This window comes from Talpa occidentalis, unplaced genomic scaffold, assembly GCF_014898055.3.
Source record: "Talpa occidentalis isolate TD23 unplaced genomic scaffold, MPIMG_talOcc4v2.1 talOcc4.3, whole genome shotgun sequence".
Taxonomy (NCBI): Eukaryota; Metazoa; Chordata; class Mammalia; order Eulipotyphla; family Talpidae; genus Talpa; species Talpa occidentalis.
The window spans coordinates 39806148-39828299 of record NW_023603184.1 but is presented as its reverse complement, the minus strand read 5'-3'; the positions used below and the strand labels follow the sequence as shown (position 1 = coordinate 39828299).

At 37.5% G+C, this 22152-nt stretch overlaps 1 protein-coding gene across 1 annotated transcript in view; it reads right to left on the bottom strand.

Annotated features, from left to right (window-relative positions):
- The window catches only part of RNF169 (ring finger protein 169), an 81672-nt gene that overhangs the window by 26322 nt on the left and 33198 nt on the right, over positions 1-22152 (bottom strand). Inside the window, exon 3 of the mRNA XM_054699541.1 lies at positions 5797-5943. Coding sequence (XP_054555516.1) covers positions 5797-5943 — 147 coding nt within the window. The remainder of the gene's footprint in view (positions 1-5796; positions 5944-22152) is intronic.

Here is a 22152-nt window from a genome sequence, read left to right as displayed (position 1 = left end):
GCTAGTTGCGTTATCTTTCTGAGCTTCATTTTTCCTTGTGTTTAATAAAGATTGCTCCATTGTGATAAACCATTAAAAGCATCTAGCACATTAGTTAACAAGTAATAAGTATGCAACTACAGGTAGGTTTTGATGTGTCAACTTAAATATTATTACTCATTTAAGAAAAGAATTTTAGTATTACCATAGATACATGTCAAGTTCCTTTTAATTATTAAAAAACAACTTTACATTATTAGAAATAGAGAGCTGCTCCCCCACCCTTTTATTTCTTTATTTTATTTTATATATTTTACATCATTTTTCATTTTTGCACCATGTATGCATTTTCATCTTGGTTATATTCCCCATACAATTCCCATCCTCCCTATTTTGACCCTAATCCCTCCTTCCCTCCCCACCCCATAGTGTGTCTCTGGTTTATAGTTGCTTATTGATTTTGATTTTTACTTTATTATAATTAGTCTTTTTTCCCGGTCCCTTATTTAGGTTTTCTAAATCCCTGCTATGAGTAAGACCATCTGGTATTTTTCTTTTTCTACCCTTTTATTTCTATGCCCACAAAATCTAGAACCATAAGATAGGTAAATGATTACCTCTCATCTTTCACTTTAAATAAAAATAAGCCTAAAGCACTATGGATTCTTAAAATGGCATAAAACATGCATCATGGAATTTTTGTAGCATTACCTAAATTAATGCTGTGCCTAAAAATATTAAAAGAACAATAACCAAATCCGGCAAGGGTGTGAGGAAATTCACTTAGTATTTTGTGTATTATTGGTGAAAGCATAACTATATACAAATTTTCTGAGGTCAACTGAGTAGTAAATATCAAAACTCTTAAAAAAAGACACTCCCTTTGACCTAGTAACTTCACTTCTAGTAATTTATTCTAAGAAACAAATGGGACAGGAATTTCATCACAGTAGTGGCTTAAGATAGCAAAATATCAACAGCAAATTAGTTAAATAAATTCTGTAGTCAAGAATATTAAGAGACCATTAAATAATGATGTGGGAATTCCTTACTGACATGGAAAGACAGCTTATTTAAAAAGGTTATAAAACATTATGTACACTAGTTTGCATTTTCTGAAAAGAAAATAATAAATAGAAAAGAACTCTGGAAGGATATTTACCAAAATATTTACTGGGATCATCTCTAGGTTGTAGGATGACAAGTTAATTTCCACTTTCTGCTTTATAATCTTCTATGGGACAATACACCAGGAAGACATAGCACTCATAAATATGTATTCACCAAATGAGAGAGCACCAAAATACATTAGACAATTACCACCAGCTCTGAAAACAGACACTGGAGAAAATATGTATGTGGTGAGAGATTTTTACACCCCACTCTCACCAACGGACAGATCAACAAGGCAGAAATTAAACAAGGACACAAGAGCCCTAAATGAAGATCTAGACAACATGGACCTAATAGACATCTATAGGACACTTTACCCCACAAAAACTGAATACACATTTTTCTCAAATGCACATGGATCATTCTCCAGGATCAACCACATATTGGGTCACAAGACCAACTTCAACAGATACATGAAGACTGAAAACATGCCAAGTAGCTTCTCTGACCATAAAGGTATCAAACTAGAAATCAACTATGACATGAAAGCAAGGAGACGGCCCATTACATGGAGACTGAACAACATGCCATTGGAAGACCATTGGGTTAATGAAGAAATTAAAGAAGAAATTAAAAAATACCTTGAGACAAGGGACAAAGATGATACAACTTTCTAGAACATATGGGATTCAGCAAAAGCAGTAGTAATATGAAAATATATAGCAATACAGGCCCATATCAAGAAGCAAGAAGTAACCCAGAACTTAATTTCCCATCTTGAGGAACTAGAAAAAGAACAACAACAAAAAAATCCAAAAGCCAATAGAAAAAAGGAAATAATTAAAGCAGAAATAAATGAAATAGAAATAAAAGACAATTCAAAAGATCAATGAAACCAAAAGCTATATCTTCATAAGATATAACTTTTGATGTGACTATCATTGTTATACCTAATTGTTTTCCAACAATTTACATTATTATTGGTATTAACTGTACCATAATAATCATACTAAATTCAATACTGCATCCATTTTATTCCCATTCTGAAAAAAATAACAGCAGATGATATCATCTCTGCTTCTAAAATGAACACGTTCCTCCCTCCACTTGAATTCCATTGATAAATACATTTTTAATGCTTGTGATGTATAAGACATTTTAGGAATTTTTTTTTTTTTTAAGTGAGACCCCAAGCCTGGGAGGAAAGAGCTATTTCCCATGGGTCTTCTTCCTTTTTTTTTTTTCAAATTTTATTTATTTTTGTGTAGAACTGGGGTATAGACCAGAGGTGCAGGGGGTGAGAAGATTCACCAGAGACAGAGTGGGGAGCAAACCAGGGAGATCTACCGAAATACACTGCTAAGGGGAGCAGCAGGAGAGACAGGAATGGTCTGCTGTGCCATGTGGGTTACCTCCCTAGCTGGGGATTAAACTCAGGCCCTAGCAGTGATAGCCTGAGACTCAAACCCTAGGCCACCAAGGAGGCCTCCCACTTTAGGAAATTTAAAAATAGCTAAGACACTTCCTATATACAACAAACTTACAAATCTAGTAGAGAATTTGCACTTTCTTTTATCTTTTAAGATTAAAATTAGGTTGATGTCAAAGATATACAAAGAACTCACATGACTCAACAAAAATAAAATAAAAAATCCAGTCAAGAAATGGGCAGAAGAACTTAAAAGACATTTCTCCAAAGAGGAAATGCAAATGGCCAACAGGAATATGAAAAAATGTTCAACATCCCTTATAATCAGGGAAATGCAAATTAAAACCACATTGAGATACCACCTTACACCAGTAAGAATGGCACATATCAAAAAAACTAGCAACAACAAATGTTGGCGAGGATGTGGTGAAAAAGGAACTTTCCTGCATTGCTGGTGGGAGTGCAGACTGGTCCAACCACCATGGAAAGCTGTCTGGAAGTTCCTCAGTCTACTAAAAATGGAGCTGCCATATGACCCAGCAATTCCACTCCTAGGTATCTACCCAAAGGACACAAAAATATTGATTCAAAAGAACACCTGTACTCCTATGCTTCTTGCAGCACTATTTACAATAGGTAAAACCTGGAAACAACCCAAATGCCCAAAAATAGATGACTGGAACAAGAAGATGTGGTATATACACACAATGGAATACTACTCAGCAATATAAAAAGATAAATTCATACCATTTGCAGCAACGTGGATGGAGCTAGAAGGAATTATGCTCAGTGAATTAAGCCAAAAGGAAAAAGAAAAATATCGGATGGTTTCACTTATAGCAGGAATATAGGGGAACCAAATAAGACATCAGTGTAAAAAAATAATAATAGTGCAAAACACAACAAAGCAAAAATGGACAATTATAAATCAGAGACATCCTACAGGGGAGAAGGAGGGAGAGGGATCAGAGGGAGAGAGGGAGAAGCACAGGGGACTGAGGTGATGGTGCACGGGTGCCTTGGGGAAGGAAACTCTATGGGGAGGACACCTGAGGGGGTGGGAGCAAGCAAATATTGTTCAAAAATGAACAACGATGTAAAAAATAAAAAAAAATAATAAAAAAAACCTCATCATTTAAAATAAAATAAAATTAGGTTGATGTAACTGATTTCTATTTCATAGATGGTAGAGACAAAAAGAAAAAAATAGAACAATTTCCTACTCCTAGAGGAGAACTGGATCTAGTAGGGTCAAAACCAGCAAGTACTTGCAACAGGACCACAGTGGAGGGTAAGCTCTCTCTGTTAGATTGGTTTATCCTAAAAAGAAAAATCTGGGATTGTTTTGTCTGAGGTCCCCAGTGGATAGTAATACTGAGGTGAAAAGGCAGAGTTAGTCTTTAGAAAACATAGAACAGACACTGTAGTGGGGTTATTAGTCAGGAGATATTATATACTGTCATTATATAGTCTGTCATTATTATATATTATATACTATAGTCTGTCATTATTTTATTCTTGATTTCTTAGCTAAATCATATCCCCTCCAGAAGCAGTCTTTTGCAGTTTGTAGTTGACATTGAACAGAGTACTAAGAATACCCAAGTATTTCATTTGTGTTACACAGAATCTTTTAGAAGATAAACTTCCTATAGCATAAGTGCTTAATAATTTTTAGTAATAACAATCACTATTATTATTATAACTGGAATCAAAAAGCTCCACATGCTTGTAACAGTCAGCGAATACCACTAATCAAGAAAGCTTAAAAAAGGTCATTTTTTTTAAGTTCAGGAAAAATACCTTTGCAAAGAGTATACAAAAAGCACAAAGAAGTAACCTGGCCAAAGCTGTACAATCTGTACAAAACTGGGACCTACAATACCTCAAAGGCAGATTTTTTCTGATCCAGAGATTTTTTTCCTATTCTGATATGATGCTTGCTTTTATACATGGTAAAGTTTTATTAATTTTAGCTAATTAGAAAGATAACCTGAAATACTAATAAGCTGATAAATCACAAAATAATTTAAGAGATGTGACTCTAAAAATATGCTAAGCACACACAGCAAGCAACAGAAGATGTCCAGTTCAATGATTTGGTAAAGAAAAACCCCTCAGGGCCTCCCCTGGTGGTGCAGTGGTTGAGTGCTGGGCTGTGAAGCTGCCCGCAGCCTCTGCAGCGCCGGTTCAATCCCCGGTTGCCCGGAAGGGTCACCACATGGAGCACAGACCTCTTCTGCCGCACCCACAGGTTCCCTCAGCAGTGTGCTTCGGTCCTTCTGCCTGTTCTGCTCCCCACTCTGACTCTGGTGAATTCTCTTACCCTCCTGTGCTTCTGACTGTACCCAGTGCTTATATAAATAAATAAAATCTTAAAGAAAAAAAAAAGAAAAACCCCTCAATTGTTTATTTGAATGTAATTGTTGGACACTCCGAAAGTGCCTTCTTGCCTAAGTTAAATAAAGCACAACCTTTCCAGTAATTTGCTTGATAAGTAAGCAAAGGGGAAAAAAATTCAGGCAAGATTTAGCCCAGATAGAAATCTCACTAGGTTAAATTTAAATTAAGTATCTAGGGCCTCCCTGGTGGGACAAGGGGTTGAGCGCCACACTATGAGGCAGTCCGCAGCCTCTGCAGCACGAGTTCGATCCCCGGCTGGCCAGGGAGCAACCCACATGGCCAGGCGGACCTCTCCTGTCTCGCCCGCTGCTCCCCTCAGCAGTGCATTTCAGTCCGTCTGCCTGTTCTGTTTCCCACTCTGTCTCTGGTGAATCCTCTCATCCTCCTGCATCTCTGATCTGTGCCCCAGTTCCTGTATGCATAAATAAATAAATCTTTGAAGGGAAAATAATTAATTAAACATCTAATCCAATGTTGAGGACCTACCTTATATCTAGCGCTGTGCTGCTTATAGCATTATAAAGAATAACAGAAAGCAAAATACAAGATTTATGGAAATCTAATTGAGGCTGTAATAAAACATGTCAAAATAAGAGTACATAAAATAATGTATGTTATAAGCAGTATACATAATAGGTTTCTCCTCTCATCTTCCCCCCACTGTTCCCTTAATCTTTCCACACAGATCTCTTCCCAGTCATGAATGATTTTCTCCATCTTTCATCTGAATGTAAGTTCTTCCCTAGTCTTAAGCTGCATAGTCAGTGACTGTTACTGGTCTCATAGTTTACAGACATAGGTTTTCCAGATCCCCTTCCCCAGAACTAATTGCTGACTGAGGGAAATGTTCATCAAAAAGGAGATCTACTTACATGCTCCAGGTTTGTTTTCAGTATTAACGGCTCATCTCTCTTTTTCTGTTCATCCATTTTCCTTTTCCCTGTTTCTGTGTCCTCTGGTAACAACTTGTGGGTGTGATCTTCAGAGGTTTTCTCCTCTTGTAACTTTTCTTCTCTCAGCTAAAAAGATACAAATCACACCAAAACGGTAGAGTTTCAGGCAACTAAAGATGTAAAAATAACTCTCACTCAGTAGTCTATTAGAACAAACATCACATAGTAGTTCCGAGACTGCTCTTCTTACTGGATATATAGCTCTCTTGACTTTTAAGTAAATCTGCTTCTACTTGGTTCTTGACAAACATATGCTTTGTGACTTAAGATTTAACTGCTTTGCATTCTTAAGCAATATGAAACTAAAAAAGCTAAAATAATATACATAACCAATGTTTATTCATTTAACCAAAGAGGCTGAAACTAAAACTTTCCTTATTCCTATAAATTGACTTTAATTGCACTGGACCAGGAGAACAGCAGAGATGAAGGTCACTGAGAGGCTAGGCTAATAAGCAAGACAAGTAGTTAGGCATAGTGGCAAGAAAGAAATGACTTCTTATTGTTGCAATATCCTACAATTTGTACTATTATCGTGGTTCAGAGGCTGGGTTAAGCTATGTAGACTCACAAAGAAATTGAAGGTAGAGACATATCCTCCTCATTTTGGGGAGGTGGTTTGGCATTATGAAAATAAGATGGTCTAGAACCAAGAACCTGGATTATGCCTCTTACTTACTGGGGATATAATCTTGGGCAAACATCCTAAGCTCACCTACAAAATAGGGATAATGCTATTTATTTTGAAGATATTGTTGTAAGAAGTAAATAATATACTACATAATGTACTTAATATGTCTTGCTTTGGACCTGTAGCACATTAAGAGTTCCCTTTCCTAGGTATACTAGAGTAGCAATACTTGATGGGAGCATATTACTTCAATTAAAAATAAATAAATTTAAATAAATGAAAAGAAGAGAAAAAAGTTCCCTTTCCTTATCTCTATTATTTTTTAACTACCAAGGGTTTCAATAAAATTTAGATGACATATGCATATCAAAGTAATTACAAGTTACTAATATTTTTAACCACAGCTGCAAAAATAAAAAGCTAAAGAACATACAAATTGTCCTTATTAATTGTTAAAAAAAAAAAGAACAGCAGTAACAACTTAATTTCTATAGGTCCGATTCCTACAAAAATGAAGTCATCTGTAACACACACTGTGTCTAATTCAAGGGTTTATGAATATGTAAAGAACACCATATACAATGCTATGCCAGAAGGAGATTCAAATGAAATAACGTACTCCCAATTCTGCTCAATTCAAACAAAAACATAAGACAAAGAAAAGTAAATTCAAAATCAGGGAGAAAGCAAATCTGAAGTCAGTGCTAATGGTACATATGAAAGATCAATGCCTTTTGAAGATCTTAGATGAGAAATTCTTGTTCAACAACTTGATTGCAGAACACAAAAAGGGGCATTTTATTTTTGAAGGTTAGAGAGGCAGAGTGGCACAAAAGAGAACAGGTTTTAGTATCATAATAATTGCTATCATTTACTGAACACCATGTGTCATGTGTTAAATATTTACATATATTGTCTCACTTGAGAAAGATAAAGCTTAAGAGTGTGGTAATGTGTTCAAATTTATATAGTCATAGGATCTGGAGTTGGAATTCAAATCTAGGTTTATCTCGGTGGGTCTGACCAAAGGATGATTTTGCCTCCCAGGATACATTTAGCAATGTCTGGAGATACTTTTAGTTATCACAGCGAAGGAAGTGGGGTATATGTGCTGCTGGCACCTAGTGGGTAAAGACCAGGGATTGCTACTAAAAATCTTAATACACAGAATAGCCCCATACGATATATACATAAACATGTTATTTTAGAAAAAGTAAATATCAAATTTTCTGTTTTACATATTTTAGTGTTATTCTCTTTAATGTTTACTGGTACTTATACACTAAGCCCCTTGGCTTCTCTAGTGCTTTTGAATGTATCCCTTCTGCCACGAAATGTTTATTGCTGTTCTTGATTTTTGACAATGGATTAGTGTTGCTAGCAAAACAAACTTTTCAGTGCATATTAAAATTCTGCTAACAGAATTTTGCAAAGCTAAAAAATTATAAAAATTTAAAAGCTACATATATCCATTTAAATCTTGATGCTTTACCTATATTGGGTTCTGTAGAAGCCTTTTCTTTCTTTTTTTTGGGTCCCTTTTGGCCATTATTTATAACGACCTGAGAATTTGGACTCTAGGAGCTCTTATACTCACAGAAAGTATCATATAAACTTGAATAAGAAATATTAGGCCTCCCCAGTGGTGCAGCGGTTGAGCGCTGGGCTACAAAGCTGCCCGCAGCCTCTGCAGCACCAGTTCGATCCCCAGCCCCAGGTGAGGGTCCCACATGGTGCACAGATCTCTCCTGCCGCCCGCTGCTCCCCTCAGCAGTGTACTTGATCAGTCTGCCTGTTCTGCTCCCCACTCTGGCGCTGGTGAATTCTTTCACCCTCCCGTGCCTGATTGTACCCAGTGCTTGTATGAATGAATGAATAAATAAATAAATAAATAAATCTTTAAAAAAAAAAAAGAAGTATCAGCAGCTGCTGTTCATTGAACTCTTCAATGTTCCAGGCACTGAGTTTTTGAAGTTTATCTTATTTTTAATCTTTAAGGGATCTGTCTTTATCAATCACTACCATTTTATAGAACAATAATTAACGGGTTATTTTCCAAATTCATAGAGACTGGATATTTTAAAAATATTTTTAAATGTATTTATTTATACATATTTTTGCATCATTATTCATTTTTGTATAGTATTTGCTTTCTCCTCTCAGGTATAGTCCCTATAAAAGTCCCACTACCAATTCACCTGTGTACCATCGCCACAGTCCCTCGTGCTCTTCCCTCACCTTTTTGATTCCTCTCCTTCCCCTTCCCCTGCAGAATGTCTCTGATTTATAATTGCCTGTTAATATTTTTTTATTATTTTTTTCTGATCCCTTATTTAGTTCCCCTATATTCCTCCTATAAATGAAACCATCTGATATTTTTCTTTTTCCTTCTGACTTATTTCACTGAGCATAATCCCTTCCAGCTCCAAGTTAAGTGAATGGCATGAGTTTATCTTTTTTTTTTTTAAGATTTATTTATTTATTTATACAAGCACTGGGTACAATCAGAGGCGCGGGAGGGTGAGAGAATTCACCAGAGCCAGAGCGGAGAGTAGAACAGGCAGAGTGACAAAGTACACTGCTGAGGGGAGCAGCGGGCGGCAGGAGAGATCTGCGCGCCATGTGGGACCCTCGCCCAGCCGCCGGGGATCGAACCAGCACTGCAGAGGCTGTGGGCAGCTTTGCAACCCAGCGCTCAACCGCTGCGCCACCAGGGAGGCCCATTAGTTTATCTTTTTTGATTGCTGAATAGTATTCCATTCTGTGTATATACCACATCTTCTTGCTCTAGTCGCCAATTTTTGGGCATTTGGGTTGTTTCCATATCTTACCTATTGTAAACAGTGCTGCAATAAACATAGGGTTGCAGGTATCCTTTTGAATTAATGTTTTTGTGTTCTTTAGGTAGATTACTACTGGGTCATATGGTAGTTCTATTTTTAGTAGTTTGAGGAACCTTCACACAGTTTTCTATATTGGTTGAACTAGTGTAGGAGAGTTCCTTTTTCTCCACATCCTCACCAATATTTGTTATTGCTAGTTTTTTTTTTTAATATGTGCCATTCTCACTGGTGTAAGGTGGTATCTCATTGTAGTTTTGATTTGTATTTTCCTGATTATAAATTATGTTGAACATTTTTTCATATATTGTTGGCCATTTGCATTTCCTTTTTGGAGAAGTGTCTTTTTAGCTCATCTGTCCATTTTTTGACTGGATTGTTTTCTTTGTTTTTGTTGAGTCGTGGAACAGAAACAGACACACAGGCAAATGGAATCAAATAGAAAATGCAGAAATAAAGCCACACATATATGGACAACTAATCTTTGACAAAGAAGCAAAGAATATGCAATGGAACAAGGACAGTTTGTTCAATAAATGGTGCTGGGAAAACTGGGCCACCACATGAAAAAGAATGAAACTAGACTACTACCTCATTCCATGCACAAAAACCAACTCAAAATGGATGAAAGAATTGAATATAAGACCTGAAACCATAAAACATATAGAAGAAAATACAGGCAAAACACTACATGACATATATCTCAGTAACATCTTTAAAGATTCACCCCCCAAAGCAAAGAAAGTAAAGGAAAAGATAAACACCTGGGATTACATCAAACTGAAAAGCTTCTATACAGCAAAAGAGACATTAACCAAAACAGAAAGACACTCCACTGACTGGGAGAAAATTTTTGCACTCCATATGACTGATAAGGGACTGATAACAACAATCTATAAAGAGCTAGGATTTGTTTTTAAAGATTTATTTATTTATTTATTTATTTATTTATTTATTTATTTATTTATTTATTTATTTATTTATTTATGCAAGCACTGGGTACAGTCAGAAGCGTGGGAGGGTGACAGAATTCACCAGAGACATAGCAGGGAACAGAACAGGCAGACTGATGAAATACACTGCTGAGGGGAATAGCGGGTACGGCAGGAAAGGTCTGTCATGCCATGTGGGACCCTCACCGTCCGCTGGGGATTGAACCGTCGCTGCAGAGACTGCTGGCAGCTTCGCAGCCCAGTGGTCAACCGCTGCGCCACTAGGAGAGGCCCCAAGAGCTTGGATTTTAAAGCAAACCAACGGCTTCATATATCAGGGTCTCTCAACCTCAGCATTACTAACATTTTTAGGTTAGATAATTCTTTGTTATGGGGAGCTGAGAAATCTAAAATGGTTTATGCATTTATTAGGGAGCAGAAATTAAAATCAGAACAGCATAACAAGGAAAGACAAAGAGCCAATAAAAGTGGTACAATCAGCTCAATAGTCAGTGACAGAGGACAATAGGAGAAACTGTGAAATGTACCTCAAAACTGTCAGTCTGGACTGAGGGCGGAGCAACATGGCGGCGATGAGACTCTGCAAGTAAGATCTCCCATTAAAAAAAGTTAATAGGGAGGAAAAGCAGCAGGTCCCAGTGAGAACTGGGACACGGAAGATAAACGGACGACTCCAGCAAACTACCCGAAGAAGAAAGTCGCCATAAAAGAGGACTAGAAGGGAGGAAAGTGCAGAACCCTGCTCCCCTCCCCCACCCACAGAGTCGGCACACTCCGACCAACAGAGAGGAGGAAAAAAACAAACTAAAACAACCAGAACTAAACCAACTAAACTAAACCAACAAGAACAAACTACGCAGCAAGCGGGACTGTAAGTGGAAAGGAACTATTGCAGCCACCACACCCCCGTGAACGGGAGCTGTGGAGAACCTTGCAGGATTCGCCGCGGCGGTGAGCGAACGGCTCCGGGCGCCATTGGAGAACAAAGAGACTCTGGAGACCTGCACTCAGCCCCGGGCCGGCCAGTAAGCTTGTGTGGAAAAGCTGCCCGCTTGGCGCGCTTGAAAAGCAAACGCGGATCGGATCGGGATCGCGGCTGCCCAGGTCCCCGTGCCTGCGACCTAGGCTTGCGGGGAGACGCGCAGAGGCCCTCACTGAGGTGAAAGTCCCTCAATGAGTAAGCAGGAACCTGGCGCCAGGCGCCCAGGCACGGGAGCCGGTGCAAAAGGCGCCATTCCCGCGCCACTGAACTGGGCTACAGCCCGCATCCTGGAACTGAGGGCTTTGGAACTGAGACCCGGGGCACGAAGTTCGGGGCGTGGGTTCTTCACGACGGTGGGGCACAAGACAGACACAGCACCCCAAAGCCGTTGAGGTTTACCCTACCATTCCCACTCTGTTCCCTGTCCCACGGGGTGGGGGGGGGGCGAAAAACAGCCCCCCAAGGACAATAGGAGAGATCTCTGGCGCCACCTAGCAACCAGAAAAAAAAGTCACTAACACCCCATAGAACAGGGAAATTTCTTAAGACTGCTTGAAAGGGCAGAAGCCTCCAGGAGGAGACAGTGGCCAGCTGGGAAGTTAGCCCAAGCCAGGCCCCTTACGACCAGCAGTCTGAGCCCACAGAGGGAACAGGCACCCACGGCCGGGGCAGACCTGGCGCGCAGAAGAGTGTGCCTGAGACCGGATGCTCAGGGACTGAGTCCCGCGTCGCCATTTTAGAACAGGGACATTTCTTCAGTAAAGACTGCCTGAAAACAGCAGAAAGCTCCCTCAGAAGTCAGAGATGGCTCCTGGAGGAGCCAGAGGGGAGCGGAGAAGTTCACCCAAGATGCCGGCCAGTCCGAGCAACACAGTGTCCCAATGCATACGACAAATTAGAAAACAGACAGTAGGGAGTAAAAGAACCACACGCAACCTAACAACTCCTCAGGAAAAAAGCACACCACAAAAAGAAAACCACCCCCCAGATTGTAACGACAGTAACTTGGAAGAACTTCTGCGCCTTCCAGAAAGAGAATTTAAAATTGCCGTGATTAAAAAAATGACAGAACTCATAAAGGAAAACAATGATCAGAAGAAGGAAATTGAGTCCCTAAAGAGGGAAGCAAAAGAAACGTAGGAGATCAAAGAATTAATGGAGGAACTAAAGAACTCTGGGAAAAGCAATGAAAGCAGAATAGATGAAATGGAAGAACGAATAAGTACTCTTTAAGACACAGAAATAAAAAGAACCAAAACAGAAAAGGAAAGAGAAGTACGAAGGAAAAAGAATGAAGAAAGACTTCGGGAACTATCTGACTCCATGAGGAAAGGAAATATAAGAGTTATAGGAATTCCAGAAGGAGAGGAGAGAGATGTAGGAACAGAGAAAATATTCCAGGAGATAATTGAAGAGAACTTCCCAAACGCGAAGAAGGAGATGAAAATTGATATACAAGAAGCAAGAAGAACACCAAACTTCCACGACAAAAGGAAAAATACAGCAAGACACATAATAGTAAAGCTCCCAAGAATCCAGGACAAGGAAAAAATAATGAAGCTGACAAGAGGGAAGAAACAGATAACATTCAAAGGAAAACCAATCAGGCTGACATCAGACTTCTCTGAAGAAACACTACGGGCAAGGAGAGAGTGGAGGGACATAGTCAACAGACTCCAAGAAAACAGATGCCAACCAAGAATACTCTATCCCGCAAAGCTCTCCTTCCTCTATGAAGAAAGAATAAGGACCTTCCCAGACAAACAGAAACTCTGGAATTTTGTTAAGACTAAACCCCCACTCCAAAAAAATACTACAAGGAATCCTAAAGCCAGAACCTCAGAGGGATGAATAACAATGAAAGAAGGCCAAAAAAAAAAGTTATTAAAAGAATAAATAAATAAAATCAAAGGAAAGACAAACACAATGGCAAATACAGATGCTAACATATCAATATTAACTCTAAATGTAAATGGACTAAACTCTTCAATAAAAAGACACAGAGTTGCAGCCTGGATTAAGAAACAAAACTCAACCTTTTGCTGTTTCCAGGAAACACATTTAGCTACAAAAGATAAAAATAGGCTCAAAGTTAAAGGATGGAAAACAATCCTACAAGCAAATGGACCAAAAAATAAAGCAGGAACAGCTATACTTATAACAGATAAAACAGACTTCAAACTCAAAAAAATAAAAAGAGACCCCAATGGTCACTACATTATGATCAAGGAGACAATACTTCAAGAAGAAATAACACTCATTAACATATACTCACCAAACGAAGGAGCACCAAAATATATCAGACAACTGTTGTCCTCTCTGAAAACAGACATCAGAGAAAACACATACGTAGTGGGAGACTTCAACACACCGCTATCAACAATGGATAGATCAACAAGACAAAAATAAGTAAAGAAACTAAAGCTCTAAATAAGGACCTAGAGCATTTGGGCTTAACAGACATCTATAGAACACTAAACCCCCCAAAAACGGAGTACACATTTTTCTCAAGCGCACACGGATCATTCTCCAGGATCGATCACATACTGGGGCACAAGACAAACATCAACAGATACACCAAGATTGAAATCATACCAACCATCTTTTCTGACCATGAAGGCATCAAACTAGAAATAAACCATAAAAAGAAGGCAAGGAACTTTCCTACCTCATGGAGATTAAAAACCACACTACTGGAAGACCACTGGACTAATGAGGAGATCAAAGAAGAAATTAAAAAACTCTTTGAATTGAATGACAAGGAGGACACCAATATCCTAAATGTATGGGATGCAGCAAAAGCAGTAATAAGAGGAAAATATATAGCAATAGAAGCTCACATCAAGAAACAAGAAAGAACTCAAAGAAACAACCTAATCTCAAAGCTCAGAGATCTAGAAAAAGAACAACAAAAAAAACCCCAAAACCAGTAGAAGAAAAGAAATAATAAAAACCAAAGCAGAAATAAATGAAATTGTAACTAAAAAATCAATCCAAAAGATCAATGAAACCAAGAGCTGGTTCTTTGAAAAAATCAATAAAATAGACAAACCCCCTAGCCAGGCTCACAAAGGAAAAAAGGGAGAAAGCACAAATAAACAGGATCACAAATGAAAGAGGAGAAATCACAACGGACACAGCAGAAATCAAAAGAATAATCAGTAACTACTATGAACAGTTATATGGAAACAAGTTCAACAATCTAGAGGAGATGGACAAATTCCTACAACTCTACAATCACCCAAAGCTAGATAAAGAAGAAATAGAACACCTAAACAGACCAATTACAAGCAGCGAAATTGAAATGGTAATCAAAAACCTCCCCAATAACAAAAGCCCAGGACCTGATGGATTTACAAATGAATTCTACCAAACATTCAGAGACAAATTAGTGCCTGTCCTTCACAAACTCTTCCAAAAAATTGAGAAGGAAGGGACAATGCCAAACACATTCTATGAAGCCAACATTACACTAATACCAAAACCGAACAAGGACAACACAAAAAAGGAAAACTACAGGCCAATCTCCCTAATGAACACTGATGCAAAAATCCTCAATAAAATTTTAGCTATCAGAATCCAACAATGTATCCATAAGATAATTCACCACGACCAAGTAGGATTCATTCCAGGGACACAAGGATGGTTAACATCCGAAAATCAATCAACGTTATCCAACACATCAACAAAAAGAAATATAAAAACCATATGATAATATCAATAGATGCTGAGAAAGCTTTCGACAAAGTGCAACACGCATTCATGATAAAAGCCCTTGAAATTCTTGGGATACAAGGAACATACCTCAACATCATAAAGGCCATCTATGACAAGCCAACAGCCAGTATCATTCTCAATGGTGAAAAGCTGAAAGCCCATTAAGATCTGGAACAAGACAAGGATGTCCACTCTCACCACTGCTTTTCAATATAATACTGGAAGTCCTAGCCAGAGCAATAAGACGAGAGAAAGACATCCAAGGAATCCAAATAGGAAAAGAAGAAGTCAAACTATCATTAATTGCAGATGATATGATAATATACATAGAGAACCCCAAAAACTCCACAGGAAAACTAATTCAACTCATCAATCAGTTCAGTAAAGTGGCAGGATACAAAATCAACACGCAAAAGTCAGTAGCCTTCCTATACACAAACAATAAATCTGAAGAAGAAGAAATCAAAAAAACCATCCCTTTTATTATTGAAAAAAAAAAAATCAAATATTTGGGAATAAATCTAACAAAAGAGGTAAAGGACCTATACAAAGAAAACTATAAAACACTGTTAAAAGAAATAGAAGAAGACACAAAGAAATGGAAAGACATCCCCTGCTCATGGATTGGAAGAATAAACATTATTAAAATGGCCATCCTACCAAAGCAATCTACAGATTCAATGCTATTCCAATCAAAATTTCAATGTCATTCTTCAAAGAAATAGAGCAATTATTGATGAAATTCATATGGAATCACAAAAAACCCCGAATAGCAAAGCTCTCCTGAAAAAAAAAGAAGGGAATGGAGGCATCACACTCCCAGACTTCAAACTATACTACAAAGCCATAATCATCAAAACTGTATGGTATTGGAACAAGAACAGACATACAGACCAATGGAATCGAATAGAAAATCCAGAAATAAACCCACAGATTTATGGTCAACTAATCTTTGACAAAGGAGCAAAGACTATGCATTGGAGCAAAGAAAGTTTGTTCAATAAATGGTGCTGGGAAAACTGGGTTGCTACATGCAAAAGAATGAAGCTTGACTACTACCTCACACCATACACAAAAATCAACTCAAAATGGATTAAAGAACTAGACATAAGACCTGAAACCATAAAATATATAGTAGGAAATATAGGCGAAACACTACGTGATTTGCACATCAAAGACATCTTTACAGACACATCACCCAAAGCAGTGATAGTGAAGGCAAAGATAAACAGCTGGGACTACATCAAATTAAAGAGCTTCTGCACAGCAAAAGAGACAATAACAAAAACAAAGAGAAACTCCACCAACTGGGAGAACATTTTTGCACACAACACTAATGATAAAGCACTGATCACAAAAATCTGCAACGAGCTGATGAGACTCAACAACAACAAAGAAAATAATCCCGTCAAAAAATGGGCAGAAGAGCTAAAAAGAAACTTCTCTGAAGAGGAAATGCAAATGGCCAACAGGCATATGACAAAATGTTCAACATCACTTGTCATCAGGGAAATGCAAATCAAAACTACCATGAGATACCATCTTACACCAGTGAGAATGGCACATATTAAAAAACTAGCAACAACAAATGTTGGCGAGGGTGTGGAGAAAAAGGAACTCTTCTGCACTTTTGGTGGGAGTGCAAACTGGTCCAACCACTATGGAGAGCTGTGTGGAGATTTCTGGACCTACTAAACATAGAGCTTCTATATGATCCAGCAATTCCACTCCTAGGTATTTACCCAAAGGACACAGAAACATCAATTCCAAGAACACCTGCACCCCTATGTTTATAGCAGCACTGTTTACAATAGCTAAGCTTTGGAAACAGCCCAAATGCCCAAAATTAGATGACTGGATCAAGAAGATGTGGTACATATATACCATGGAATATTACTCAGCATTCAAAAAAGATAAACACATGCAATTTGCAGCAACATGGATGGCGCTGGAAGGGATCATGCTCAGCGAAATAAGCCAAAAAGAAAAAGAAAAATACCGGATGGTCTCACTCATAGCAGGAATCTAGAAAACTTAAATAAGGGACCAGTAAAATGAGTAACTATAAGAAAGTGAAAATCAAAATCAACATAAAACTATGAACCAGAGACACTTTTTGGGGGGTGGGGGGCGGGAGGGGAGGGATTGGGGTCAGAACTGGGGGGTTGCAATTGTATGGGGAATATAAAAATAAAATTTATTATTTTAAAAAAACAAAAAAAAAAACCCCAAAAAAAACCAAAGTTACTAGCTACTAGTTTTGAAGTTCTAGATCAATCTTTCTAAAATTTGTATGGTGGGCCAGCTACCTGATAGTGGAGGTTTTAAAAAAAAAAAAAAACAACTGTCAGTCTGAAGTGGGAAAAAAGAAAATCATATGTCTATTGACTTTCACCTTCTACTGTACATTGGCTTGTACAATTTGAGGAACCCTCATGTAGACACTGCAGTACTGACAACAGAGAAGCACTCGAAATGCAAGAGACAAGCAGTAGGAGCCTGAACACGGAGCTCGCAGGTTAAAGCAAAGGAAAACTGTCCACTATTATACATGGAATGATTTTTATTGCCCCCATTTTCAGATGTTAATACTGACTTGTGTATATTAATCTCATTCTCAGTCATACCACCAAGAATATCATGAAATTTTATCCTAAAAATGTTTATTTTGCCCTGATTTTTAAATTTTACTTTTAAAAATATTTTTTTAAAAAATGAAAGCACCATATGCCAATAAATTATACAAAACAAGGATATCCATGTAACTATCGCTCAGGTGAAAAAATGGCATATACCAGAACCCCTTATATATACCCTCACCCTAAAGTAACCATGATCCAGCTTCTTAACACCAAAAAAATCATTTTACCTATTTCTAAATTTCATATAAGTGGAATTTTTTTAAAGATTTATTTTTATTTATGTATGCATGCAAGAACTGGAGTGTAAGTCAGAGGTGCAGTGGGGTGAGAGGATTTACCAAAGACAGAGTGGGGAGCAGAACAGGCAAAATTACTGAAATACACTGCTGAGGGGAACAGCGGGGCAAACAGGAGAGGTCTGCTGCCCCATGTGGTTAGCAACCTGTCCAGGGATTGAACCCCTGCGCCACCAGGGAGGCCCTACTAGTGGAATTTTATGGGTATTGAGTCTGTCTTCCTTCAGTCAACATTCTATTTGTGAGATTCATCTACATAGTAGATATACAGTATTTTTTTCCTTCTCTTGTTTTATGGTTTGTATTGTTTGGTTAAAAACAACCAATTCATTGCTAATGAATATGAGTAGTTCCTAATTTTTGGATATTTACAAATAAACTGCTATGAATATTCTTGCATATCTCCCGATACACATTCTGTTCTGTGGGGCATATTCTAGAAAGGAAACTGTTTAGTCATAAGATAATATATGGGTATGCCACCATAATTTTCTACATTTGCACCCACCTTCCCATGCCCGTGTAGCAGAATAAAAACTGCTCTCAGTCTTATTAACACAATAGACTATTTGTCCATTTTGGCAATTCTACTGAGTATTATATATTAGTAGTGAAATATGACTTCAATATGCATTTCTCTGATGGCTGATAATGTAGAACAGCTTTATGTACACTTATTGACTAATTGGGAATCCTCTTTCATGAAATATCTATACATATTGTTATCCCTTCTTTTAGTTATTCAGGTTTTTTTCTCTTACAATTGGTAGAAATTATTTATATTGTTTCTAATTCAAATGAACAAATTGCAGCAATAGAGTTACTTTGCTATAATAGAATTCCAAGTTTTAAAGAATAACAGGATATGATGACACCTAAAGCATGAACAAAAAATTAAAAATGCGTAAGTGGGACTATATCAAACTAAAAAGCTTCTGCACAGCAGGAAAAAAAAAAGAAAAAACCACCAACTCATCAACAAAGTGAAAAGACAACCTATAAATGGGATAAGAATATATGCAAACCATGTATCTAATAAGGGTTTAGTCCAAAATATATACTCAATAGCAAAAAAATAAATAAATAAAAAGCAAAAATGGATAAAGGACTTGAACAGATATTTTCCAAAGATATACAGGAAGGCTTACAGGTACATGGAAAGATATTCCACATTACTAGTCATTAGGGAGATACAAATTAAAACTACAATGAGATATCACCTCATGCCTATTAGTCCATCATCAAAAAAATAAAAGATAAGAAATGCTGGCATATATGTACAGAAAAGGGAACCTGTGTGTACCATTGGTGGGACAGTAAACTGGTATAGTCACTATGGAAAACAGTATGGAGGATTCTCATAAAAATTATAAATAGAACGACCATATGATCTACCAATTCCAACTCTGGGACTATATCCAATGGAAACGAAAAAACACTAACTTGAAAAGATATCTGCGCCCTCAGGTGCACTGCAGCATTGTTTATAATAGCCAAGATATGGAAATGGAAACAAACTACGTGTTTATTGATAGTTGAATGGATAAAAAAGTCATGATACACATACACAATGGAAAATTTAGTCATAAAAAAGGGGGAAATGCTACCATTTGGGAGAACAAGGATAGATCTTGAAGGCATTGTGTTGAGTAAGTCAGACACAGAAAGACAAATACTCTATGATGTCACTTACAGGTGGACTCTTAAAAAACATACAAACAAAATTCATAGAAAAAGACATCAGACTTGTCCTCACCAGAGATGGAAGGGGATGGGGGATGGGAACTGAGTAAGGTATTCAAAAAGAATAAACTTCCAATTATAAGATAAGTAGTGCTAGAGATGCAATACAACATGATAACTACATGATCTACAAGGAAAGTTGTTATGTAAGTAAATCCTAATAACTATCATCATAAGGAGAAATTTCTTTCCTTTTTTCTCTTCTTTTTATAGCATCTATAGGAGAAGGTGGATGTTCGCTGAACTTATTATGGTAATCATTTCACAATATATGTAAATCAAACCATCATTTGTATGCCTTAAACTTATGCAATGATGTATGTCAATTACTTCTCAATAAAACTAGTAAAAAACAATTCTTATAGGGCCTCCCTGGTGGCGCAGCGGTTGAGTGCTGGGCTGCGAAGCTGCCCGCAGCCTCTGCAGCGCCAGTTCGATCCCCGGCCACAGGGCGAGGGTCCCACATGGCGTGCAGACCTCTCCTACCGCCCACTGCTCCCCTCAGCAGTGTACTTCATCACTCTGCCTGTTCTACTCATCACTCTCTGGCTCTGGTGAATTCTCTCACCCTCCCACGCCTCTGACTGTACCCAGTGCTTGTATAAATAAATAAATAAATCTTTAAAAAAAAAAAAAAACAATTCTTATATACGGATTATTATGAAACCAAGCATTATTTAACAACAACCCTATAAACACAGTACTATGGTGCCCATTTTATATACACCAGGAAAGTAAGACATGGAGAAATTAGCTAGCTTCCCCAAATACACATGCAGACCCAGGATCTGAACTCAGACATTTACCTCTTACTCACTATAATACACTGCTTTTCTTCCTAAGGTAAAATATCCACATAAGCTATATTGTGCTTTGTCAAATTCCTGATTTTTTTTTTAAAGTTTGAGATAAACAAAAAATGTGATTTAGATATAAGCAGTAAATTAAACTTTAACTCTCATTTGAATCTAGAAAAATATAACCAAGCTTGTCATTTCAGTGAAAACAGATTACTTGTTAATTTTTCAATGAAACCATATGACTTGTAAATTTTTATACCAGTTTAGCTAGAAATTAAATTTTTTTTTAAATTATTATGTGGGTTGTGCCTCCCTGGTTAAGTCTCAGTGTTCTCACTACTATGGCCTGAGTTCGATCACCCGCCAGTGAGCAGCAGACCTCTCCTGTCTCTCCCGCTGCTCCCCTTAACAGAGTATTTCAGTAAAACCACCTGTTCTGCTCCCCCACTCTGTCTCTGGTGAGTCATCTCATGCCCCATACCTCTGGCCCACTCATCAATTCTTCTATGCAAAAATAAATAAAAATTTTTAAAAATATCTTTTGGAATTTTTTTTTTTAAGATTTATTTATTTATTTATACTAGTACTGGATACAGTCAGAAGTGCGGGATGGTAAGAGAATTCACCAGAGCCAGAGCAGGGAACAGAACAGGCAGACTGACGAAATACACTGCCGAGGGGAGCAGTGAGCGTGACAGGAGAGGTCTGTCACGCCATGTGGGACCCTCGCTGGTGGCCGGGGATCGAACCGGTGCTGCAAAGGCTGCAGGCAACTTCGCAGCCCAGCGCTCAATCGCTGCGCCACCAGGGGAGGCCCTGGAATTTTTTTAACATATATTTTTAACATTTATTTCTGAATCTTGAATGGCTTGGACTTTATCAGAACTACTGATACACATATAATATTTTCAATGATATTTTCTGTTATTTATATAACCATTAAAATTACTGGTATGAATTTAAATTTATTGGTATGAAAGGCTTCAAATGATATGCTAAGTAAGTAAAAATGGCATGGCATAAATGTAGTATGATCCCAAATCTATTTTGTAGTAAGTCTTCAGCTTAAATTTATAGTAAAAATTTCAATGTCATTACTAGGTGATAAGATTAATGGTAATTTCCCTTTTGTTGTTTAAATCTTTTTATTACCTGATTTTTTTTATAATTGACAGAATTTTACCATTCTGCCTACTCTTATAAGCAGGAGTCTCACTAATCAGATATTTCAACAAAATATTTTATTTTGCACTAAAGACAGAAAAGTGCCATTGTTTCTAGAAAAGTCCCTAGTTTGACTTTCAAGTAGCATTGAAATTATTGAAATTATTTTTTAAACTATTCTTTAAAACATAAAAACTATTATAGTAATAATCATATTATAGTAGTAACTACTGATCTTCCCCTTTAGTGAAGGAAAGAGAGATAGCATTTGCTGAAATAACCTGAATAACCTGCTATTCTAATTAAATTTGATCATGCTTTTGAATTTCCCAAATGTGCTATTTTCTTTGAATAGTACATCATTTGACATTATTTTTCCTGATCTGGGTAGTTGCAAATAGCAGGAGGGGGAAAAACATGCTTAACATCTTTAGATTTCGAGCATCCTATAAGCTCATTGTTTTTCTCTCATGCATTCAAAATTAAAATTTACTCTTTTGAGAGCTT